Raw genomic sequence first — 20000 nt, 5'->3', positions numbered from 1 at the left:
AACTGATGCTTCCTGAAGGACCAAACTGCTAATCTGCTGCTCCGGCAATGTGTGTGTGTGTGTGTGTGTGGGTGGGTGGGTGTGTGTGTGTGTGTGTGTGTGTGTGTGTGTGTGTGTGTGTGTGTGTGTGTGTGTGTGTGTGTGTGTGTGTGTGCACGCTTGTGTGTGTGTGTGTGTGTGTGTGTGTGTGTGTGTGTGTGTGTGTGTGTGTGTGTGTGTGTGTGTGTGTGTGTGTGTGTGTGTGCGTGCGCATGTAGATGCAGCTATTACTTGTAACATCATTTTGTGGTGTGAACAAATGTAACCATCAGGAACAGTCATTGATGTGACGACGAGCAACATACAGTAAGTCAAGTGTGTTTTCACCACAAGATGGCACTGTTTCCTTCTTTCTGTCTTGCCTTCATTGCTGAGGAGATATTTGCAATGTTTGCGTTTTGTAAAGATTTATGAAATAAAATAATTCATGGATTATATACAATCACTTTTTCATCCAGGTTCCACATTTTTGTTTATGGCCCAATGTGGGCATTTTCACAAAGGTCTGGACTCTCTTTTGTGACCAGTGGTTTTTCGACTTTAATGGCTGTGTGCCGACTTATTTTCAGGTGTTTTTGATAAAACGCTATTGTAATAGCTGGACACTGACTACTTTAATTTGTATCAAAGTAATGTAACAAGATAATGATAAACGGTCATAATGATTGTCATGTATATATATCTATACACACATATATAAAATAAATAAATAAAATCATAATTCATATTATGTATTTTTATTAATAAGTGAGGCAGAGATAATTTGCCACTTACCGGCAGAGCACCAGACGGGTCAGGCGCACCTTGGGAGATAAAGAGAAAATACAATTTAAATAATTATATATATATATTATATCAGATAGGAGCATGTATGTTATTTGTAAAGGGCCAAATCGAACAGAATTTGATAAATACATTTTCAAAAAAGTATTTAAATAAATAATGAAATAATGCAATTGATAATTTATAGAATTATTGAATATGATTTTACATTTAAAAAAATGAATGGCACATTTGATAACACATTTGTGTATTTAATTCCAAATATAATTAATGACGCATTTAAGTAATTATTTAAACCCATCCATCCATTTTGCTACCGCTTGTCACTCTCGGGGTTGCGGTCATTTTATATACATGTTTAAATAACTTAACTTAAATGTGTCATTAAACTATGGAATTCTCTTTACAATGAGATAAAAGACTGTAAAAATATATTCCAACTGAAAACAATATATAAAGACAGAACAATAAGATCACATGGACAGCCATATGTGTTTACATTTTGCTTTATATTTATTATTTTACTTATTTTTTGTCTGGTTTTGTATTTGTTTTGTATCATCCCATGAGGTGTGTATTACTTTTTTTTGTTCGGTTTGTACTTCATGAAGTTTTGCACTTGTTGTGTTTTTGTGTGTGTTTTTTGTTTGTTTTCATTATATTTGGATGTATTGGTTTGGTTTGTATGATATCCACTAAGTAAGACTACGTATTATGTTGAAAGGGGCAGGCAAATGTAAAATGTTTCTTCATCCTGCTCCTTCTCAGGCATTTTGTGTGTAAATGTGTGTTTAGTTGCTGAGGTTTAAAGTTCAAGTTAAAGTACCAATGATTGTCACACACACACGCACACACTAGGTGTGGCGAAATCTTTCCTCTGCATTTGACCCATCACCCTTCTTCACCCACTGGGAGGTGAGGGGAGCAGTGGGCAGCAGCGGTGCCGCACCCGGGAATCATATTTGGTGATTTAACCCCCAATTCCAACTCTTGATGCTGAGTGCCAAGCAGGGAGGTAACGGGTCCCATTTTTATAGTCTTTGGTATGACTCGGCCGGGGTTTGAACTCACAACTAGAGATGTCCGATAATATCGGCCGATAAATGCTTTAGAATGTAATATCGGAAATTATCGGTATGTTTTTTTTTTATTATCGGTATCATTTTTTTTATTTTTTATTTTTTTTTATTAAATCAACATAAAAAACACAAGATACACTTACAATTAGTGCACCAACCCAAAAACCCTCCCTCCCCCATTTACACTCATTCACACTCATTCACACAAAAGGGTTGTTTCTTTCTGTTATTAATATTCTGGTTCCTACATTATATATCAATATATATCAATACAGTCTGCAAGGGATACAGTCCGTAAGCACACATGATTGTGCGTGCTGCTGGTCCACTAATAGTACTAACCTTTAACAATTAATTTTACTCATTTTCATTCATTACTAGTTTCTATGTAACTGTTTTTATATTGTTTTACTTTTTTTTATTCAATAATTTTTTTTAAATTTATCTTATTTTTTTTAATTTTTTTATTTAAAGGACCTTATCTTCGCCATACCTGGTTGTCCAAATTAGGCATAATGTGTTAATTCCACGACTGTATATATTGGTATCGGTTGATATCGGTATCGGCAATTAAGGGTTTGGTCAATATCGGATATCGACAAAAAGCCATTATCGGACATCCCTACTCACAACCTACCGATCTCAGGGCGGACACTCAAACCACTATAATTGTCTATCGATCAAAGATGCACATCAATGAAGGAGATAAATAAAAAAAATGAAATGAAAAAATAATTAATTATATTTGGAATCAGATACTCAAATGTGCCATTAATTATTTAATGTAAAATCATAGTTAATAATTTTATAAATGATCGATTTCATGATGTATTTAAATACGTAATTAAATCAAATATTTAATTACATTTTTGAAGATGTATTCATTACATTTTGCCCCATTTGGCCCTTCATGAATAACAAGCATGAGTCCGTTTAACCACGTCTGATCATTTAATTTCACCAAAACAAACTTGCATCGAATTTACGTCCGAGTGGTCGATCCCTAAACACACCACAAGGAAGCGCCCGTACGCTTTTCCCCATTCATGGCGTCAGCGGTCTCCCAGCAACAGGCCGGCTCAAGCGCCTTTGCAATTATCCGCCAAAGCTCTTAGTCAAGCCAGCGTAAACAATCTCATAGCAACCGGAAATCACTAAACAAAGTACGACAAACCAAAAAGGGAAAAAGTCGGTAATGGTCGACGTGAGAATGTTAGAAACACATAAAACATGTTATGCTGGGAGTTTATTGACTAGTTGTCGTACTAACCATTAACGGCGTTTAATTTGTGTCAAGTGAGCGTGTATATTTCATTTATTTTGGAATGCACGAACCGGAAGCGAGGCTTACACAGAGTCAGGTTTTACTCCCCCCGGGTCCGCTGAGCCGCTGCATCTGACGCGAGGGAAGCATGGAGCGCCACAGGACGCGTTGGAGACTGTCACCGAGGCGGCGGGGAAAAGTCTCACTTTGTGACGTGTTTCCAAATTAGGACTCAGCATCCTGACACGGCGCGGAGCTTCCACTCGCTCCAACTCTTGACTTTTCCACTCACTGTGCGTCTTCTGACGGCGTGACACAAACAATTTGTCTGGCGACTTGAACTGGACCTGCTTCTCAAAGGACGGAGTGTGGAGTGACACCTTGGACCGGACCGGACCGGACCGGACATGAATCGGGGGTTCTTTTGGGCCGACATATTACCTTTTATTTTGGGACAATAAAGTATTTGAAGAGCATGTCATGGGACAAGTAAGAGTTCTCTGAGCCTGGCACGGATCGGAACCGTTCGGAACCATGGTGAAATTTCATAACTCGGACCTATGGATAGCCTGGATGCTCATTTTCTGCATGGAGGGTGAGTTTTTATTATTATTATTATTATTTTTTTTACCGAACTCTTGATTTTCCAGTTAAAGCGTGTCCGAAAAGGAGAAGGAAGAAGCGGAAGTTCATTCAATCCTTTCCCGCTTCTCTCCAATCATGTGTTTATATTTTGTTCATATATTGTGAAAATATGACCTTAGAGGGAAACTTAAAATACTTCTAAAACACCAAAAAACATCTAGCCCAATCAAAAGTAGGGTAAAAAAAAGCCATGTTTTATTATATAAGCTCTGCTTCTTCCTACTCCTTTTCAGACATGTTGAATTGTTATACTGTAAACATGTGTACAAGTATGTTCGAAATAAAACGCCTCCATCACCAATTACTAGTAGTTGCTATGTGACACAGTCTAAATATTATTTGCTTCTTCCTACTCTTTTTCGGACATTTTGAATTGCGAAACTGTAAACTTGTGTCCAACTTGTATGCGTGTCCAAAATGAACTAAAACCGTTACCGTCATCAATTATTTGTAATCGCTGTAACACGGACCAAAAACGATCTGCTTCTTCCTACTCCTTTTCAGACATGTGGAATTGTGAAACTGTTCTAATGTGTTCAAAACAACCTTATACATGTACAAAATAAACAAATATTCCCATGATCAATTATTTGTAATTGTTGTGACATAGACTAAATAAGATCTGCTTCTTCCTACTCCTTTTCGGTTAAGTTGAATTGTTATACTGTAAACATGTGTACAAAGTAACCGTGTAAGTATGTTCGAAATAAAACGCCTCCATCACCAATTATTAGTAATTACTATGTGACACAGTCTAAATATTATTTGCTTCTTCCTACTCCTTTTCGGACATGTTGAATTGTGAAACTGTAAACTTGTGTCCAACTTGTATGCGTGTCCAAAATGAACTAAAACCGTTACCGTCATCAATTATTGGTAATCGCTGTGACATGGACTAAAACAAATCTGCTTCTTCCTACTCCTTTTCAGACATGCATTGTGAAACTCTTCTAATGTGTACAAAGTAACCTTATGCATGTACAAAATAAACAGATATTTCCATTATCAATTATTTGTAATCGTTGTGACATAGACTAAATAAGATCGGCTTCTTCCTACTCCTTTTTTCGGACATGTTGAATTGTTATACTGTAAACATGTGTGCAAAGTAGCCGTGTAAGTATGTTCGAAATAAAACATAAAACCATTACCTCCATAACCAATTACTAGTAATTGATGTGACATAGGCTAAATATTATTTGCTTCTTTCTACTCCTTTTCGGACATGTTGAATTGTTATACTGTAAACATGTGTACAAAATAACCGTGTAAGCATGTACAAAATACAACTTAAAACCATTACCTCCATCACCAATTACTAGTAATTGCTGTGGCATTGACTAAATAAGATCTGCTTCTTCCTACTCCTTTTCGGACATGTTGAATTTTGAAACCGTTACCGTGTACAAAGTAACCTTATGCATGTTCGAATTAAACACAAACCATTCTCATGATCAATTACTAGTAATTGCTGTGACATGGACTAAATAAGATATGTTTCTTCCTACTCCTTTTTGGGCATGTTTTTATGTGAAACTGTAAATGTAACCATACATGCATGTTTGAAATAAATTAAAACCAATTATTAGTTATTGCTATGACACAGACTAAATACGATTTGTGTCCTCCTACTCCTTTTCGGACATGTTGAATTGTGAAACTTAAACATGTGTACAAAGTAACCTTATGCATGGTCAAAATAAACAAAAACATATTTATGTTATCAATTATTAGTAGTTGCTGTGACATAGACTAAATAAGACCTGCTTCTTTCTACTCCTTTTCGGACATGTTGAATTATGAAACCGTTAACGTGTACATAGTAACCTTATGCATGTTCGAAATAAACACAAACCATTCTCATGATCAATTACTAGTAGTTGCTGTGACATTGACTAAATAAGATATGTTTCTTCCTACTCCTTTTTGGGCATGTTTTTATGTGAAACTGTAAATGTAACCATACATGCATGTTTGAAATAAACTAAAACCAATTATTAGTTATTGCTATGACACAGACTAAATACGATTTGTGTCTTCCTACTCCTTTTCGGACATGTTGAATTGTGAAACTTAAACATGTGTACAAAGTAACCTTATGCATGGTCAAAATAAACAAAAATATATTGATGTTATCAATTATTAGTAGTTGCTGTGACATAGACTAAATAAGACCTGCTTCTTCCTACTCCTTTTCGGACGTGTTGAATTATGAAACCGTTAACGTGTACATAGTAACCTCATGCATGTTCGAAAAAAACACAAACCATTCCCCATTATCAATTACTAGTAATTGCTGTGATATGGACTAAATAAGATATGTTTCTTCCTACTCTTTTTTGGGCATGTTTTTATGTGAAACTAAATGTATGTACAATGTAGCCATGCATGCATGTTTGAAATAAACTAAAACCAATTATTAGTTATTGCTATGACACAGACTAAATACAATTTGTGTCTCCCTACTCCTTTTCGGACATGTTGAATTGTGAAACTTAAACATGTGTACAAAGTAACCTTATGCATGGTCAAAATAAACAAAAACATGTTTATGTTATCAATTATTAGTAGTTGCTGTGACATTGACTAAATAAGATCTGCTTCTTCCTACTCCTTTTCGGACATGTTGAATTATGAAACCGTTAACGTGTACATAGTAACCTTATGCATGTTCGAAATAAATACAAACCATTTTCATGATCAATTTCTAGTAATTGCTGTGACATGGACTAAATAAGATATGTTTCTTCCTACTCCTTTTTGGGCATATTTTTATGTGAAACTGTAAATGTATGTACAATGTAACCATGCATGCATGTTTGAAATAAACTAAAACCAATTATTAGTTATTGTTATGACACAGACTAAATACGATTTGTGTCTTCCTACTCCTTTTCGGACATGTTGAATTCTGAAACTTAAACATGTGTACAGAGTAACCTTATGCATGGTCAAAACAAAGTAAAGAACATTTCTGTTATCAATTATTAGTAGTTGCTGTGACATTGACTAAATAAGATCTGCTTCTTCCTACTCCTTTTCGGACATGTTGAATTATGAAACCGTTAACGTGTACATAGTAACCTTATGCATGTTCGAAATAAATACAAACCATTTTCATGATCAATTTCTAGTAATTGCTGTGACATGGACTAAATAAGATATGTTTCTTCCTACTCCTTTTTGGGCATATTTTTATGTGAAACTGTAAATGTATGTACAATGTAACCATGCATGCATGTTTGAAATAAACTAAAACCAATTATTAGTTATTGTTATGACACAGACTAAATACGATTTGTGTCTTCCTACTCCTTTTCGGACATGTTGAATTCTGAAACTTAACATGTGTACAGAGTAACCTTATGCATGGTCAAAACAAAGTAAAGAACATTTCTGTTATCAATTATTAGTAGTTGCTGTGACATTGACTAAATAAGATCTGCTTCTTCCTACTCCTTTTCGGACATGTTGAATTATGAAACCGTTAACCGTGCTCGAAAAAAACACAAACCATTCCCCATTAACAATTACTAGTAATTGCTGTGATATGGACTAAATAAGATATGTTTCTTCCTACTCCTTTTTGGTCATGTTTTATCGTGAAACTGTACAATGTAACCATGCTTGCATGTTTGAAATAAACTAAAGCCAATTATTAGTTATCGCTATGACAATTTGTGTCTTCCTACTCCTTTTCGGACATGTTGAAGTGTGAAACTGTAAACATGTACAAAGTAACTTTGTATGCATGTTCAAAATACTCTAAAACCATCCATCCATCCATCAATTTTCTACCGCTTGTCCCTTTTGGGAGTGCTGGAGCCTATATCATCTGCATTCGTATACCATATTTTTCGTCCTACTCCTTTTCGGACATGTTGTTAAACTGTTAACGTGCGTGCAATGTAACTTTGTGTGCATTTTCGAAAAAAAGACTAAAAGCAATTGTTAGCATACGCCTCGGACTAAATAAGATATGCTTCTTCCTTCTCCTTTTCAGACACGTTGAGTTGTTTAAGTGTAAAAATGTATTAAAATGTCGACAAAATAACGTGTAAGGTGTGTAGCAATAGATCATTTATGCAGTGATGACGGAAAATTGTCGGGAAAAAAAATGCTTACAGTCATAACCTCAACAACAATCATATGTATGATAATCACGATTAAAGTCATATTTTTTTGTGCACACCTCTATTGCACACCAAAAACAGATGAATGTGGATTTAAACAGACGCTCCCTCGCTCCTCTCCAAGAGCGCATGCAACAAGCATTTGATCCCTCCTTAATACTTGATGTTTAGATCAGGCGCTCAAATCCCTACATTTCCACCAAACTAAAGCACCCGTTTTAAAAGACTTTTCCCCCAGCAGGGCCAAAGCACTTCTGATTGTGCAGGTTTTATCCCTAATGCACTCCCTCCCTCTCTCTCTCTTTCTCTCTCTCTCTATATCTCTATCGCTCAACATCTATTCTTTTCACATCTACAGCACTCACAACTGTTGCACGTACACACAACGTTTGTATGTTTGTAATAGAAACTAAGGCAGACGGTTGGTAATCCTCCCGATTAACGACAAGCATGGTGACCAGGCAGCACTGTGTGTGTGTGTGTGTGTGTGTTCTGGCAATGCTTACTTAATGGGGACATCACTCTGTCTACACAGTCACCTTTAGGGGACCTCTGACGGTATGGGGACAAAAAAAACAGGTCCCCTAAAGGGAAACCTTTTTAGATGATTTTTAAGCTTTGGCCCATAAAACCTGTTTACTGGTTGGTTTGAGTGTGAGACATTTGCACAGCAGCCCCCTCATCACCCCTCATTTTATTTCTGTGGTTTAAAGGGGAACATTATCACAATTTCAGAATGGTTAAAACCATTAAAAATCAGTTCCCAGTGGCTTATTATATTTTTCGAAGTTTTTTTCAAAATTTTACCCATCACGCAATATCCCTAAAAAAAAGCTTCAAAGTGCCTGATTTTAACCATCGTTATAAACACCCGTCCATTTTCCTGTGACGTCACATAGTGAAGCCAACACAAACAAACATGGCGGATAGAACAGCAAGCTATAGCGACATTAGCTCGGATTTGGGGGTCTGGCGGCAGATTTCTTTCACTTTATCGTTAGAAATGCATCTGCTTTGAGTGTCGCAGGATATCCACACATTCTTGCCATCTCTGTCGTAGCATAGCTTTCGTCGGTAAAGTGTGCGGAACAAACGTCCAATTTCTTGCCACTTTTGCATCTTTGGGCCACTGGTGCAACTTAAATCCGTCCCTGTTCGTGTTGTTACACCCTCCGACAACACACCGACGAGGCATGATGTCTCCAAGGTACGGAAAACAGTCGAAAAAACGGAAAATAACAGAGCTGATTTGACTCGGTGTTTGAGAAAATGGCGGATTGCTTCCCGATGTGACGCCACGTCGTGACGTCATCGCTCCGAGAGCGAATATTAGAAAGGTGTTTAATTCGCCAAAATTCACCCATTTAGAGTTCGGAAATCGGTTAAAAAAATCTTTTTTCTGCAACATCAAGGTATATATTGACGCTTACATAGGTCTGGTGATAATGTTCCCCTTTAATTCTAAACATTTCTTCACAAAAAAATAAATCTTTAACATCAATATTTATGGAACATGTCCACAAAAAATCTAACTGTCAACACTGAATATTGCATTGTTGCATTGTAATGAATGCAATAGCCTACTTGATTTGATGTTCAGCTTATGAACTTACATTCATATTTTGTTGAAGTATTATTCAATAAATATATTTATAAAGGATTTTTGAATTGTTGCTATTTTTAGAATACCGTATTTAAAAAAAATCTCACGTACCATTTGGCATACCTTCAAGTACCCCCAGGGGTACGCGTACCCCCATTTGAGAACCACTGCCTTAGAGTGCTGACCATGTCCCAAATCACTGTCAGGAAACAAAATCTTTTCCACTGGACCGAATGTGCACACACACACACACACACACACACACTCACACACACACACGTTCAGTCACCAGCTTCACTTGTCAATTTGGATGTGACAGGCTGGTGTGAGATTGAATTTAGTTGTGATTGTCAAGGTGTTTCACTTGGCCGCTCGCTTATTAAGCCGTGTTCCTCTGCAGCGAGAGGATGTATGGTGTCCGGTCACTTTTACTCAGGTGCAGACACGCACACTCAAGCTCGTTAGATCGGCCGGGTGGGATCTGTGTGGTACAATGGTTCAAAATTCTACATCGGGGCCATTCTTCACCATTGCACTTTTACCCACGCCGGAAAGCAACTGTTAGGGGAAAATGAGCACAAATTGTCGAAGGAACGGCTTCTACCTCCTCCCCGACTTGCTTGCGTCTCGGCGGGGAGTCGCAAGTGTTTCTATAAATACATTCCGATGCGGCGTATTGATTGCGGTTGCTTGTTTTTGGCAAGTGTGTACTGACCTCGACGCTTAGCATGTCACAATTTGTCAGTAGATTGATCGTTTGGTTATGTCAGCGCAGGCCGGCGGTATTTTGTGACCTTTACTTCAGTTGCAAATCTGCATTAAATGGGGGCGGTAGGCAGTGTCCCACCATATTTATATTTAATACTAGTGTTGTCCCGATACCAATATTTTGGTACCGGTGTTGTACCGAAATCTGTTACCCATCGGAATTTGTAACTCCAGGGGGCGATGTTCCCATGATGTTTGTTTGATGGTTAAACGGCAAGCCCAAAGAGGAGGAGAAGAAGAACGCTTGCGTAAATGGCGTAAACTATCCTGCTGAAACGTCAGTTGTCAGAATTTCAGCATTAATAATAACAATGGACTCATACTATAATGAAATCATTGATTTCCAGAATATGTGTAATTTATTAATGCTGAAATTCTGACAACTGACGTTTCATCATTAAGGATAGTTTACGCCATTTACGCAAGCGTTCTTCTTCTCCTCCTCTTTGGGCTTGCCGTTTAACCATCAAACAAACGCCATGGGAACATCGCCCCCTGGAGTTACAAATTCCGATGGGTAACAGATTTCGGTACAACACTGGTACCAAAATTATTTCCGGTACTTTTCAATACTTTTCTAAATAAAGGGGACCACAAAGAAATGGCATTATTGGCTTTATTTTAATAAAAAATCTGAGGGTACATTAAACATATGTTTTTTTTTGGGTTTTTTTTCATTTTATTTTTATTGACATCCAGCATCAGACTTTCCTATCCACTACATCATATTCACATCAATCATATATCTATTGTCTGCCCTAAATGTCAAAATATTTTTGTTTATATCCCACCCATACCACTCACCCCCCACCTCCCCAAAAAAGAAAAAAAACAACAGAAAAAACAAAGTAATATCTACAGATGCATCAATTAAATAAACAAACAAAGAAAGAAAGAAAGAAAAAAAGAAAAGAAAAATAAATAATAATACATTAATAATAATAGTAATCAGAAATAAAATAAAATATAAACAGATACTTATATATATATATATATATATATATATATATATATATATATATATATATATATATATATATATATATACCCACACATACATATATATATAAATATATAAATACATATATATATACATACATACATACATACATTTACACTTATAGAGAGTAATCCCATTTTTTTTGTTTTTGTTTTTGGCAATACAATCTTTAATTCGAAAAATTAAAGTCAAGTTTCTATTTCTCCCTTAAAGCTGCCACTGTCCTCTTAATATTAGTACATTTTTGTAGATCGCTGTCTGCAGGTAAATCTGGGCTATATTTAATATATATATATATATATATATATATATATATATATATATATATATATATATATATATATATATATATATATATATATATTAGGGCTGCAACAACTAATCGATTAAAATCGATTATAAAAATAGTTGGCGATTAATTTAGTCATCGATTCGTTGGATCTATATTATGCGCATGCGCAGAGGCAATTTTTATTTTATTTTTTTATTCATTTAAACATTTTTTTTTATAAACCTTTATTTATAAACTGCAACATGTACAAACAGCTGAGAAACAATAATCAAAATAAGTATGGTGCCAGTATGCATTTTTTTTCTCAATAAAATACCGGAAAGGATAGAAATGTCTCTTTTATCCGATTATTAATCGATTAATTGAAGTAATAATTGACAGATTAATCGATTATCAAATTAATGAGATAGGCTCCAGCGCCCCCCGCGACCCCAAAGGGAATAAGCGGTAGAAAATGGATGGATGGATATATATATATATATATATATATATATATATATATATATATATATATATATATATATATATATATATCTCCCTCTCTCTCTCTCTCTGTGTTCCGCCTGAGTGCAGCTGGGATAGGCTCCAGCATCCCCCGCCACCCCGAAAGGGACAAATGGTAGAAAATGGATGGATTGATGTGTATCAAACTATCGAGTTTTTGTTGTGTCCTATTGCTGTCTCGCTGTTGATTCTCTGCATGGAGTGAGAAGAAAAATATAAAATGAGTGCTGCAGAGAGTGAAGAAATTGTGAATAAAATGAAAAGTCACCTCGACAGTATGGCTTTTTTTTGAAGTTTTTCAACCGTAGTTCTTCGCCGCGCTCATCTTTTCGTTTCAACCCTCTTCCGTTCCTTTTGTCAGATGTACGTACACAACAGCTCGGAACAAAGTGCTATATAAATACATGTAAACATAAAATATAACAAATGTGCTACTTTAGGTTAATAATTTGGTCCAATAATATTTAAACATTACTGCGACACATAAATTAATTTTCATAACAACAGACCAAATTAAATGTTACACAGCTGAAACTTCCTGGCAGTAAACCTGCGAAAAAATATTCTTCACAGGTTTCTCTATGTTTACATTTTCACACTTTCCACTATTTTGTTACACTTTATTAAGTATTGCTTACACATTTCTTATTTTTGCACTTTTATTTAAAGAGGTCATTTTAGAATTGTGTTGACATTGATTGTTTTCCGTGCTTGTGTTGACATTTCCTTTTTGCCTTGATAGCTGAGGGGATTATACTCAAAGAATTGTTACATTTAATAAACAAGGTTAACATTTGATATATTTTTCTCCTGGTCTATATTTTTCATAGTTAAAAAAAAAAATCGATAATGACCAATATAAATGTTTTTATATCATGATACACTTAATAGCCATATTACCCATCTTTACAATATAGTTTGTTAGAAGTGGCTTGGCACTGTGGATAGACGACAGTTTGGTTGCAGCTTTGTTGATTTGATTTGATTTGATTTGCTCTCAAATTTGATCCGGTGTTCTGGCAAGACATGCACCTTCCTGGATGCATGTGTGTAATAGGGAATATGGAAATGTCATTGTGTTTCCCTGAGCGTGCATTACTTTTTGAAGGAATCTTTCATTTAAATCAGTTGGCAAAAATCGTCCCTTGATCCGATCCCGTGATCTCTACCTAATGTTAACATGTTGTAGGTATCCTACAAAGAGGAATGTGTGCCAAGCACTTGGGACATTTTGAAGAATTACGTCCGGACTGGACACTGGCCGAGAGTTGGTGGGCGGCCGAGGGTTGCTTTGTTGGGTCTGCTCCTGTCTCTGGCCATGCTCCCCCCCCACCCCAGCAGACAATGGCGTGGAACACTGCAGAGGCCCCCACAGTGTATATGATTTTTTTTTTAAATTTATTTTATTTTTTTAAAAACTTTTGTGGCTGTGTAGAAGTGGCTGGTTGCATCCGCTCTGCTCTTTTAATGTCTTTAATGTCCTTTGTGTTTTTTGATGTTTCCCTCTTACACACATGTTTATGTGTGCTATGGCTATGAGGTTTTTTCTCCCTTGGCCCAGGCTTAGACTGAATTTTTTTTCTCTCATCCCCCCTCCCCAGCGTTTACCTGTTTCTCACCTTTTTTGGTGGAAGTTGTCAGACCCGTCAGCGATCCTGTTCTGTCTCCCTGTAATGTTTATCTGCTCCCGAATGGGATTGTGCGGAAAATCTTAATTTCCCCTCGGAGATTATTAAAGTTTTTCTGATTCTTGATTCTGTTATCGTAAATTGACCATTCTCACGCTATGGATTAATATTAAAGTTCTATTTTGGAAGTTCTGATTGACGTCATGTTCCATCAGCCCCTTGTTTGCCTTTCTAAAAGCCCGGAGAAAAAGTTTTCATTTCACTGAGAAATTATTATATTCGATTTCATAAGACTAATGAATAGTTTTGTTTGTGTGGTTCATAACATTGCCTTTGGTGGAGAAAGGAGAAATTAAAAAAAGCTCATCAGATTAGTCCATTGGCGCTCCACCAGTTTTTTGTCATGGAAAAACACTGCTTGAAATATATTCCTTCCAATGCATTATTATGTTAATATTGTGTATCTGTATGGATTCAATATTTTATATCACAGACTTAACCAAGTTTATTTCAACATCACCTTATGTCCTGCCAGCCTTAGTTTTAGCAGATGTCACATTCTTCTTGAGCCAATGAACCTCTTTAATATTTGTTGTCTTCTTACTAATTAGAAATGGGCAGTTTTAGCCAGAGGCCACGAACAAATTAGTTGTGTTGTTGTGTCGTTTCAAGGAAGGTTTCCAGATATTTCAAAAACAAAAACAGAGGCAGCTCTATTCTTACAAACTGATTGGTTCAGCCGCTGTCACAATGAACCCCCCCCCAAGCGGCTCACCCGAAACAACCCCCCAAAGGGTGTGGCCAAAGTAAGCATGGAGCTTTACTCAATTCTACACAAAAAACACAGCGGCGGTGACTCTGAACTCGTCAACTATCGTTCTAAATCCCATAGAACATTTCAAATTCATATTCCCTGAAATGTTCAGATTATCCAGCAGCTCTCACGGCACTGTCCGTCTGTTTATACAATCGAGACAACTCCCGGGTGTTTGGCATTCGGGGAGTGCATACTGGCGTCACGCTGAGGTTGCTCTTTCTTTGTGAACTTTGTAACCTTTTAAAGTTTGAAGTGCACGTCTTGCTTGGTCATTCTGTTGATTGGGTGCTCGTTGTAAAATTTCGGGCTGTCCGGCATGCCTTTACATATGACATTGTTGATGTTCATTTTGCACTGTGGCACTCAATTGTGCCAAATAAGGTCATTTCCAAGTACTGTCATCACTGGAGGGCCGTGTGATTATAGCTACGCATCCAACACACAGAGAAGGAGGAGACTAGGTATAGCTTGAATGTGAAGTGGTGAAACAACAAAATAAATAAGTGCTTTGTGCACTTCAAAGGAAGTCCTACTGAAACTGCTTCACAGCAGAGAGTAACTAGCTAAGAAAAGGAAATAAGCAAGTACCGTATTTTCCGGACCGTAAGGCGTACAGCCGATGAATGGTCTATTTTTGATATTTTTTCATATATAAGGCGCACCGGATTATAGGGCGCATTGAAGGAGTCATATTATTATTATTTTTTCTAAATGTAAAACACTTCCTTGTAGGGATGATGTTTGATAATGAATTATAGAGTACGAGCCCATTATCGAATCCTCTAATCGAACCGATTCCTTATCGATTCTCTTATCAAATCCAGATAGGTTGTTGTATATGGAAAAAAACACAATATTTGGTTTAACAAAAGCTCACTTTTATTTTATATGAACAAAATAAAATAAAATAAATAAATATTGACTGTTACCCCACTAAACAAATAAAATAAAAAAAATATTGACTGTTGTTACCCAAAGTATATTAAGTGGGATTTTTCAGAAAAACAAATATATACAGTAACTCAAAAACAACCTGTCTCTGTGATCACTATAGGCCAGGGGTCGGCAACCTTTACCAGTCAAAGAGCCATTTTGACAAGTTTCACAAATTATAGAAAACAATGGGAGCCGCAATAACTTTTGAAATTTTAAATGAAATAACACTGCATACAAAGTTTTTTTGTTGCTTTGTGCTATGTATAAATCAGGGGTCTCAGACACGCTGCCCACACCTTTAAGTTGAATTTTTAAACTGGTGTGGCACGCAAGTTTTATATGAATAGCGCTTGTCAGCGTCATGCGTGCCGTGATGGTACAGCTTGTAGCGCCCACTACAACCAGCGTGCCTGAACAGCCACACGTTGTATGGTGTTTCCGCTTGCTCACCTAGGTGACAGCAAAGCATACTTACTCAACAACCACACAGGTTACACTGACGGTGGCGGTATAAAAAAAACTTTAACACTCTTACTAATAATGCGCCACACTGTGAACCCACACCAAACAAGAATGACAAACACATTTCGGGAGAACATCTGCACCGTAACACAACATAAACACAACAGGACAAATACCCAGAATCCCATGCAGCCCTAACTCTTCCGGGATACATTATACACCCCCGCTACCAAACCCCGCCCACCTCAACCGTCGCACAGAGAGAGAGAGAGAGGGGGTGGGGGGGTTGATGTGTGAGGCAGCAGGCTTGGGGTAGGGGCGGCGTTTGGTGGTAGCAGGGGTGTATAATGTATCCTGGAAGAGTTAGGGCTGCATGGGATTCTGGGTGTTTGTTCTGTTGTGTTTATGTTGTGTTAAGGTGCAGATGTTCTCCCGAAATGTGTTTGTCATTCTTGTTTGGTTTTGGTTCAAAGTGTGGCGTATTATTAGTAAGAGTGTTAAAGTTGTTTTATATGGTCACCGTCAGTGTAACCTGTGTGGCTGTTGACCAAGTATGCCTTGCTGTCGCGTACGTGTGCAAGCAGAAGATGTATATTGTATAACAATTGTTAGGCTGGCACGCAGTTAATACAGATTGTAGAGGGTGCCGAATGTTATACCATCATAGCACGCCCTTATTATATCTGTAAGGGTGAAAATCGGTGAATATTGAGAGGCACTGAAATCCGGAAGTCTCAGGGGAAAATTGGGGAGTTCAGCAAGAAAGCTGCTGAGCCGCATCAGAGTGATCAAAGAGCCGCAAGCGGCTCCGGAGCCGCGGGTTGCCGACCCCTGCTATAGGTGTATAAATAATAATAAAGTGTTAAATAAAATCAGTCCCTTGGGCACAAAATTGAAAATAATACAGCTCTCCAAAAAGTGCACTTCTGCTGCTATTGGAACATACTAACTACACTATGACACTAAGAACACCACAGTCATCAATCAACAATTCTTCCCCCCTTACATGAGAGCGAAGCCTGGCAATAATTGCATATTGCCTGTTCTGCCCTCACTATACGTGTTGAGGTTATACAGCTTGGCAGACAGCTAACAAACAATCCAAAGCAGATTAATCCATTTAGGCTCTTAATTGTTGTTGATCTTGCTTTGTCTTTTCCTATCTTTACTTTTGTCTTGCACTGGACTGTTTTGTTTTTTTTAAACTGAAATACACACAATGACAAATGTATAAGCTATGTGATTCAATTAACATCCTGAAATGTAATACACAATATGTAAATATTAGCTTCACACAAATATACAGTACTATCATCAAACAAATACTTCTGATTGTTGAAACTATTTCCATGGTGGAAATATACGACTGGCAGCCATTTTAAGTCCTCAAAACATCCATTGAAACAGTGCACAAAAATCGTTTTTCAATAAACATCTTAGTATCAAACTTAACCACTTTCCACCTTAATATTGAGTTACATAAACAAGTTAAACAGTTTACTTACAGACTTATCTTTTCCAAGGCTTGTAAGAGCTAACACAACTTGTCTACTTCTCAATTGTCTCAACCCGGAAGTGCCCAAACTAATGACGCGTAGTATTTTCATATCGCCACAAGGTGTCAGTAAGAGTCTACAATCAAATGGGCATAACATTGCAGGTCCCACAGGGCATTTCCTGTACATGGGAAGGGATTTGTTCCCAGGGATTCGAATGAAGAACCAACTATTTTCTTTACTATAGTGGCCTCGATAACAGGAACCGGTTCTCAAAAAGGGATTTGAGTCCATGGAATCGGTTCTTTTCTTATCCAACAACCGGGAGAACCGATTTCGAACATCATCCCTACTTCCTTGTGGTCTACATAACATGTAATGGTGGTTCTTTGGTCAAAATGTTGCATAGATTATGTTTTACAGATCATCTTCAAGCCGCTTTCTGACAGTCGCTTCCGGATGCACCATTTTGTGAGCGGTCTTATTTACGTGGCTCACCCTCTGCACCGTCTTCTCCCCGTCATCTTTGTTGTAGCGGTGTAGCGTGCAAGGACGGGCGTGGAAGAAGTGTCAAAAGATGGAGCTAACTGTTTTAATGACATTCAGACCTTACTTAAATCAATAACGGAGCAGTATCTCCTCATCCGGAAAGAACAACACCGGAAATACCAGAACTCTCTAATAACTAAAGTTCCTCGGGTGAATAATGTAAACTCACTACACCGGTATGTTTTAGCGCTTTCATGGCAAGTGTACTGACAGATATAAGTAAGAACGAGAGATGTCCGATAATATCGGACTGCCGATATTATCGGCCGATAAATGCTTTGAAATGTAATATCGAAAATTATCGGTATCAGTTTTAAAAAAAGTAAAATTTATGACTTTTTAAAACGCCGCTGTACGGAGTGGTACACGGACGTAGGGAGAAGTACAGAGCTCCAATAAACCTTAAAGGCACTGCCTTTGCGTGCCGGCCCAATTACATAATATCTACGGCTTTTCACCCACACAAGTGAATGCAATTCATACTTGGTCAACAGCCATACAGGTCACACTGAGGGTGGCCGTATAAACAACTTTAACACTGTTACAAATATGCGCCACACTGTGAACCCACACTAAACAAGAATGACAAACACATTTCGGGAGAACATCCGCACCGTAACACAACATAAACACAACAGAACAAATACCCAGAACCCCTTGTAGCACTAACTCTTCCGGGACGCTACAATACACACCCCCCGTTACCCCCTACCAACCCCCCCCCCACCTCCCTCCTCATGCTCTCTCAGGGAGAACATGTCCCAAATTCCAAGCTGCTGTTTTGAGGCATGTTAAAAAAATAATGCACTTTGTGACTTCAATAATAAATATGGCAGTGCCATGTTGGCATTTTTTTTCCATAACTTGAGTTGATTTATTTTGGAAAACCTTGTTACATTGTTTAATGCATCCAGCGGGACATCACAACAAAATTAGGCATAATAATGTGTTAATTCTACGACTGTATATATCGGTATCGGTTAATATCGGAATCGGCAATTAAGAGTTGGACAATATCGGATATCGGCAAAAAAGCCATTATCGGACATCTCTAGTAAGAACTTTACATTACTTTATATTAGAAATGGCAACAGCGAAGGATGGATGTCCCACAACAAGAAGATAGAGAAAAAGAAGAAGCTTATCTACTACGGCGTCGACGAGTCATTAATGACTATAACATATTGTTTTTCATGAGCTGTGTACTAGTATTATATGTCTGGGTGGGGGGGGGGGGGGGGGGGGTGGTGGTCCTACTTTGGAAATAATGTGTACTCCTTTCAGATATCGCATTTAGTTCCCACCAAAACATTCACATGTTGCACAATGAGATGTAAACATGGGATCATGTGTACATTCCTGTAACTTTCTGTTTGTAAAATATATCTTTATTAGTATTTCTTTAATGTAATAACATCATTTTATGATTATAGTTCGACAGTTTTTCAGGACTTATGCAGATCTTGACTCCTTTAATGCGCCTTATAATCCGGTGCGCCTAATATATGAAAAAAGATCAATAATAGACCATTCATCGGGAGTGCGCCTTATAATCCGGTGCGCTCTATGGTCCGGAAAATACGATATATATATATTGATATCGATATATATCGCAGTATGGCCTAAAATCTATATCGCAATTCCTAAGATGCACACACATTCCGATATCCTCCCACGTTCTGTGGCTGCAGGTGGTGTATGGTTGGCACATTTTTTCCAACCCCTCCAACTTAGAAGGTGGCTCTCCCTCCATAAATCCTGCTTAAGCAGAATACATGCGTTAAATAAATCCTCTCAGTGTCCGTTTTATCTGATAAGCAGCATTTTATTTTCACTGCTCTTTCTGCCGGCTGCTAAAAAGGAGCAGCTGGAACACGAGTGTCGGACAGATGGAACTTTCCACCTCGATTATTTCCCCCCCCCCTAAAAATAGTCTCTCAAAAAATTAAAAGACCGCCGGGACCGTTCGCAAAGTGCATGTTCGTGTGTGTGCACGCGTGTG

The 20000-nt window shown here is 37.5% G+C and overlaps 1 protein-coding gene across 2 annotated transcripts in view; it reads left to right on the top strand.

The window, feature by feature from the left end:
* Positions 1-2361: 2361 nt before the first annotated feature.
* igsf11 (immunoglobulin superfamily member 11) overlaps positions 2362-20000 on the top strand; it is a 362823-nt gene continuing 345184 nt past the window's right edge. The window contains exon 1 of one of the 2 annotated variants that reach the window (XM_061925619.1): positions 2362-3760. In XM_061925619.1, the coding sequence (XP_061781603.1) occupies positions 3700-3760 (61 nt within the window). In that variant the 5' untranslated portion in view covers positions 2362-3699. The remainder of the gene's footprint in view (positions 3761-20000) is intronic. The other variant, XM_061925620.1, reaches the window with a different exon arrangement.

The sequence above is a fragment of the Nerophis lumbriciformis genome, linkage group LG30, assembly GCF_033978685.3.
Source record: "Nerophis lumbriciformis linkage group LG30, RoL_Nlum_v2.1, whole genome shotgun sequence".
In the NCBI taxonomy this organism is placed as follows: domain Eukaryota; kingdom Metazoa; phylum Chordata; class Actinopteri; order Syngnathiformes; family Syngnathidae; genus Nerophis; species Nerophis lumbriciformis.
This window is presented reverse-complemented; position numbering and strand designations above follow the sequence as displayed.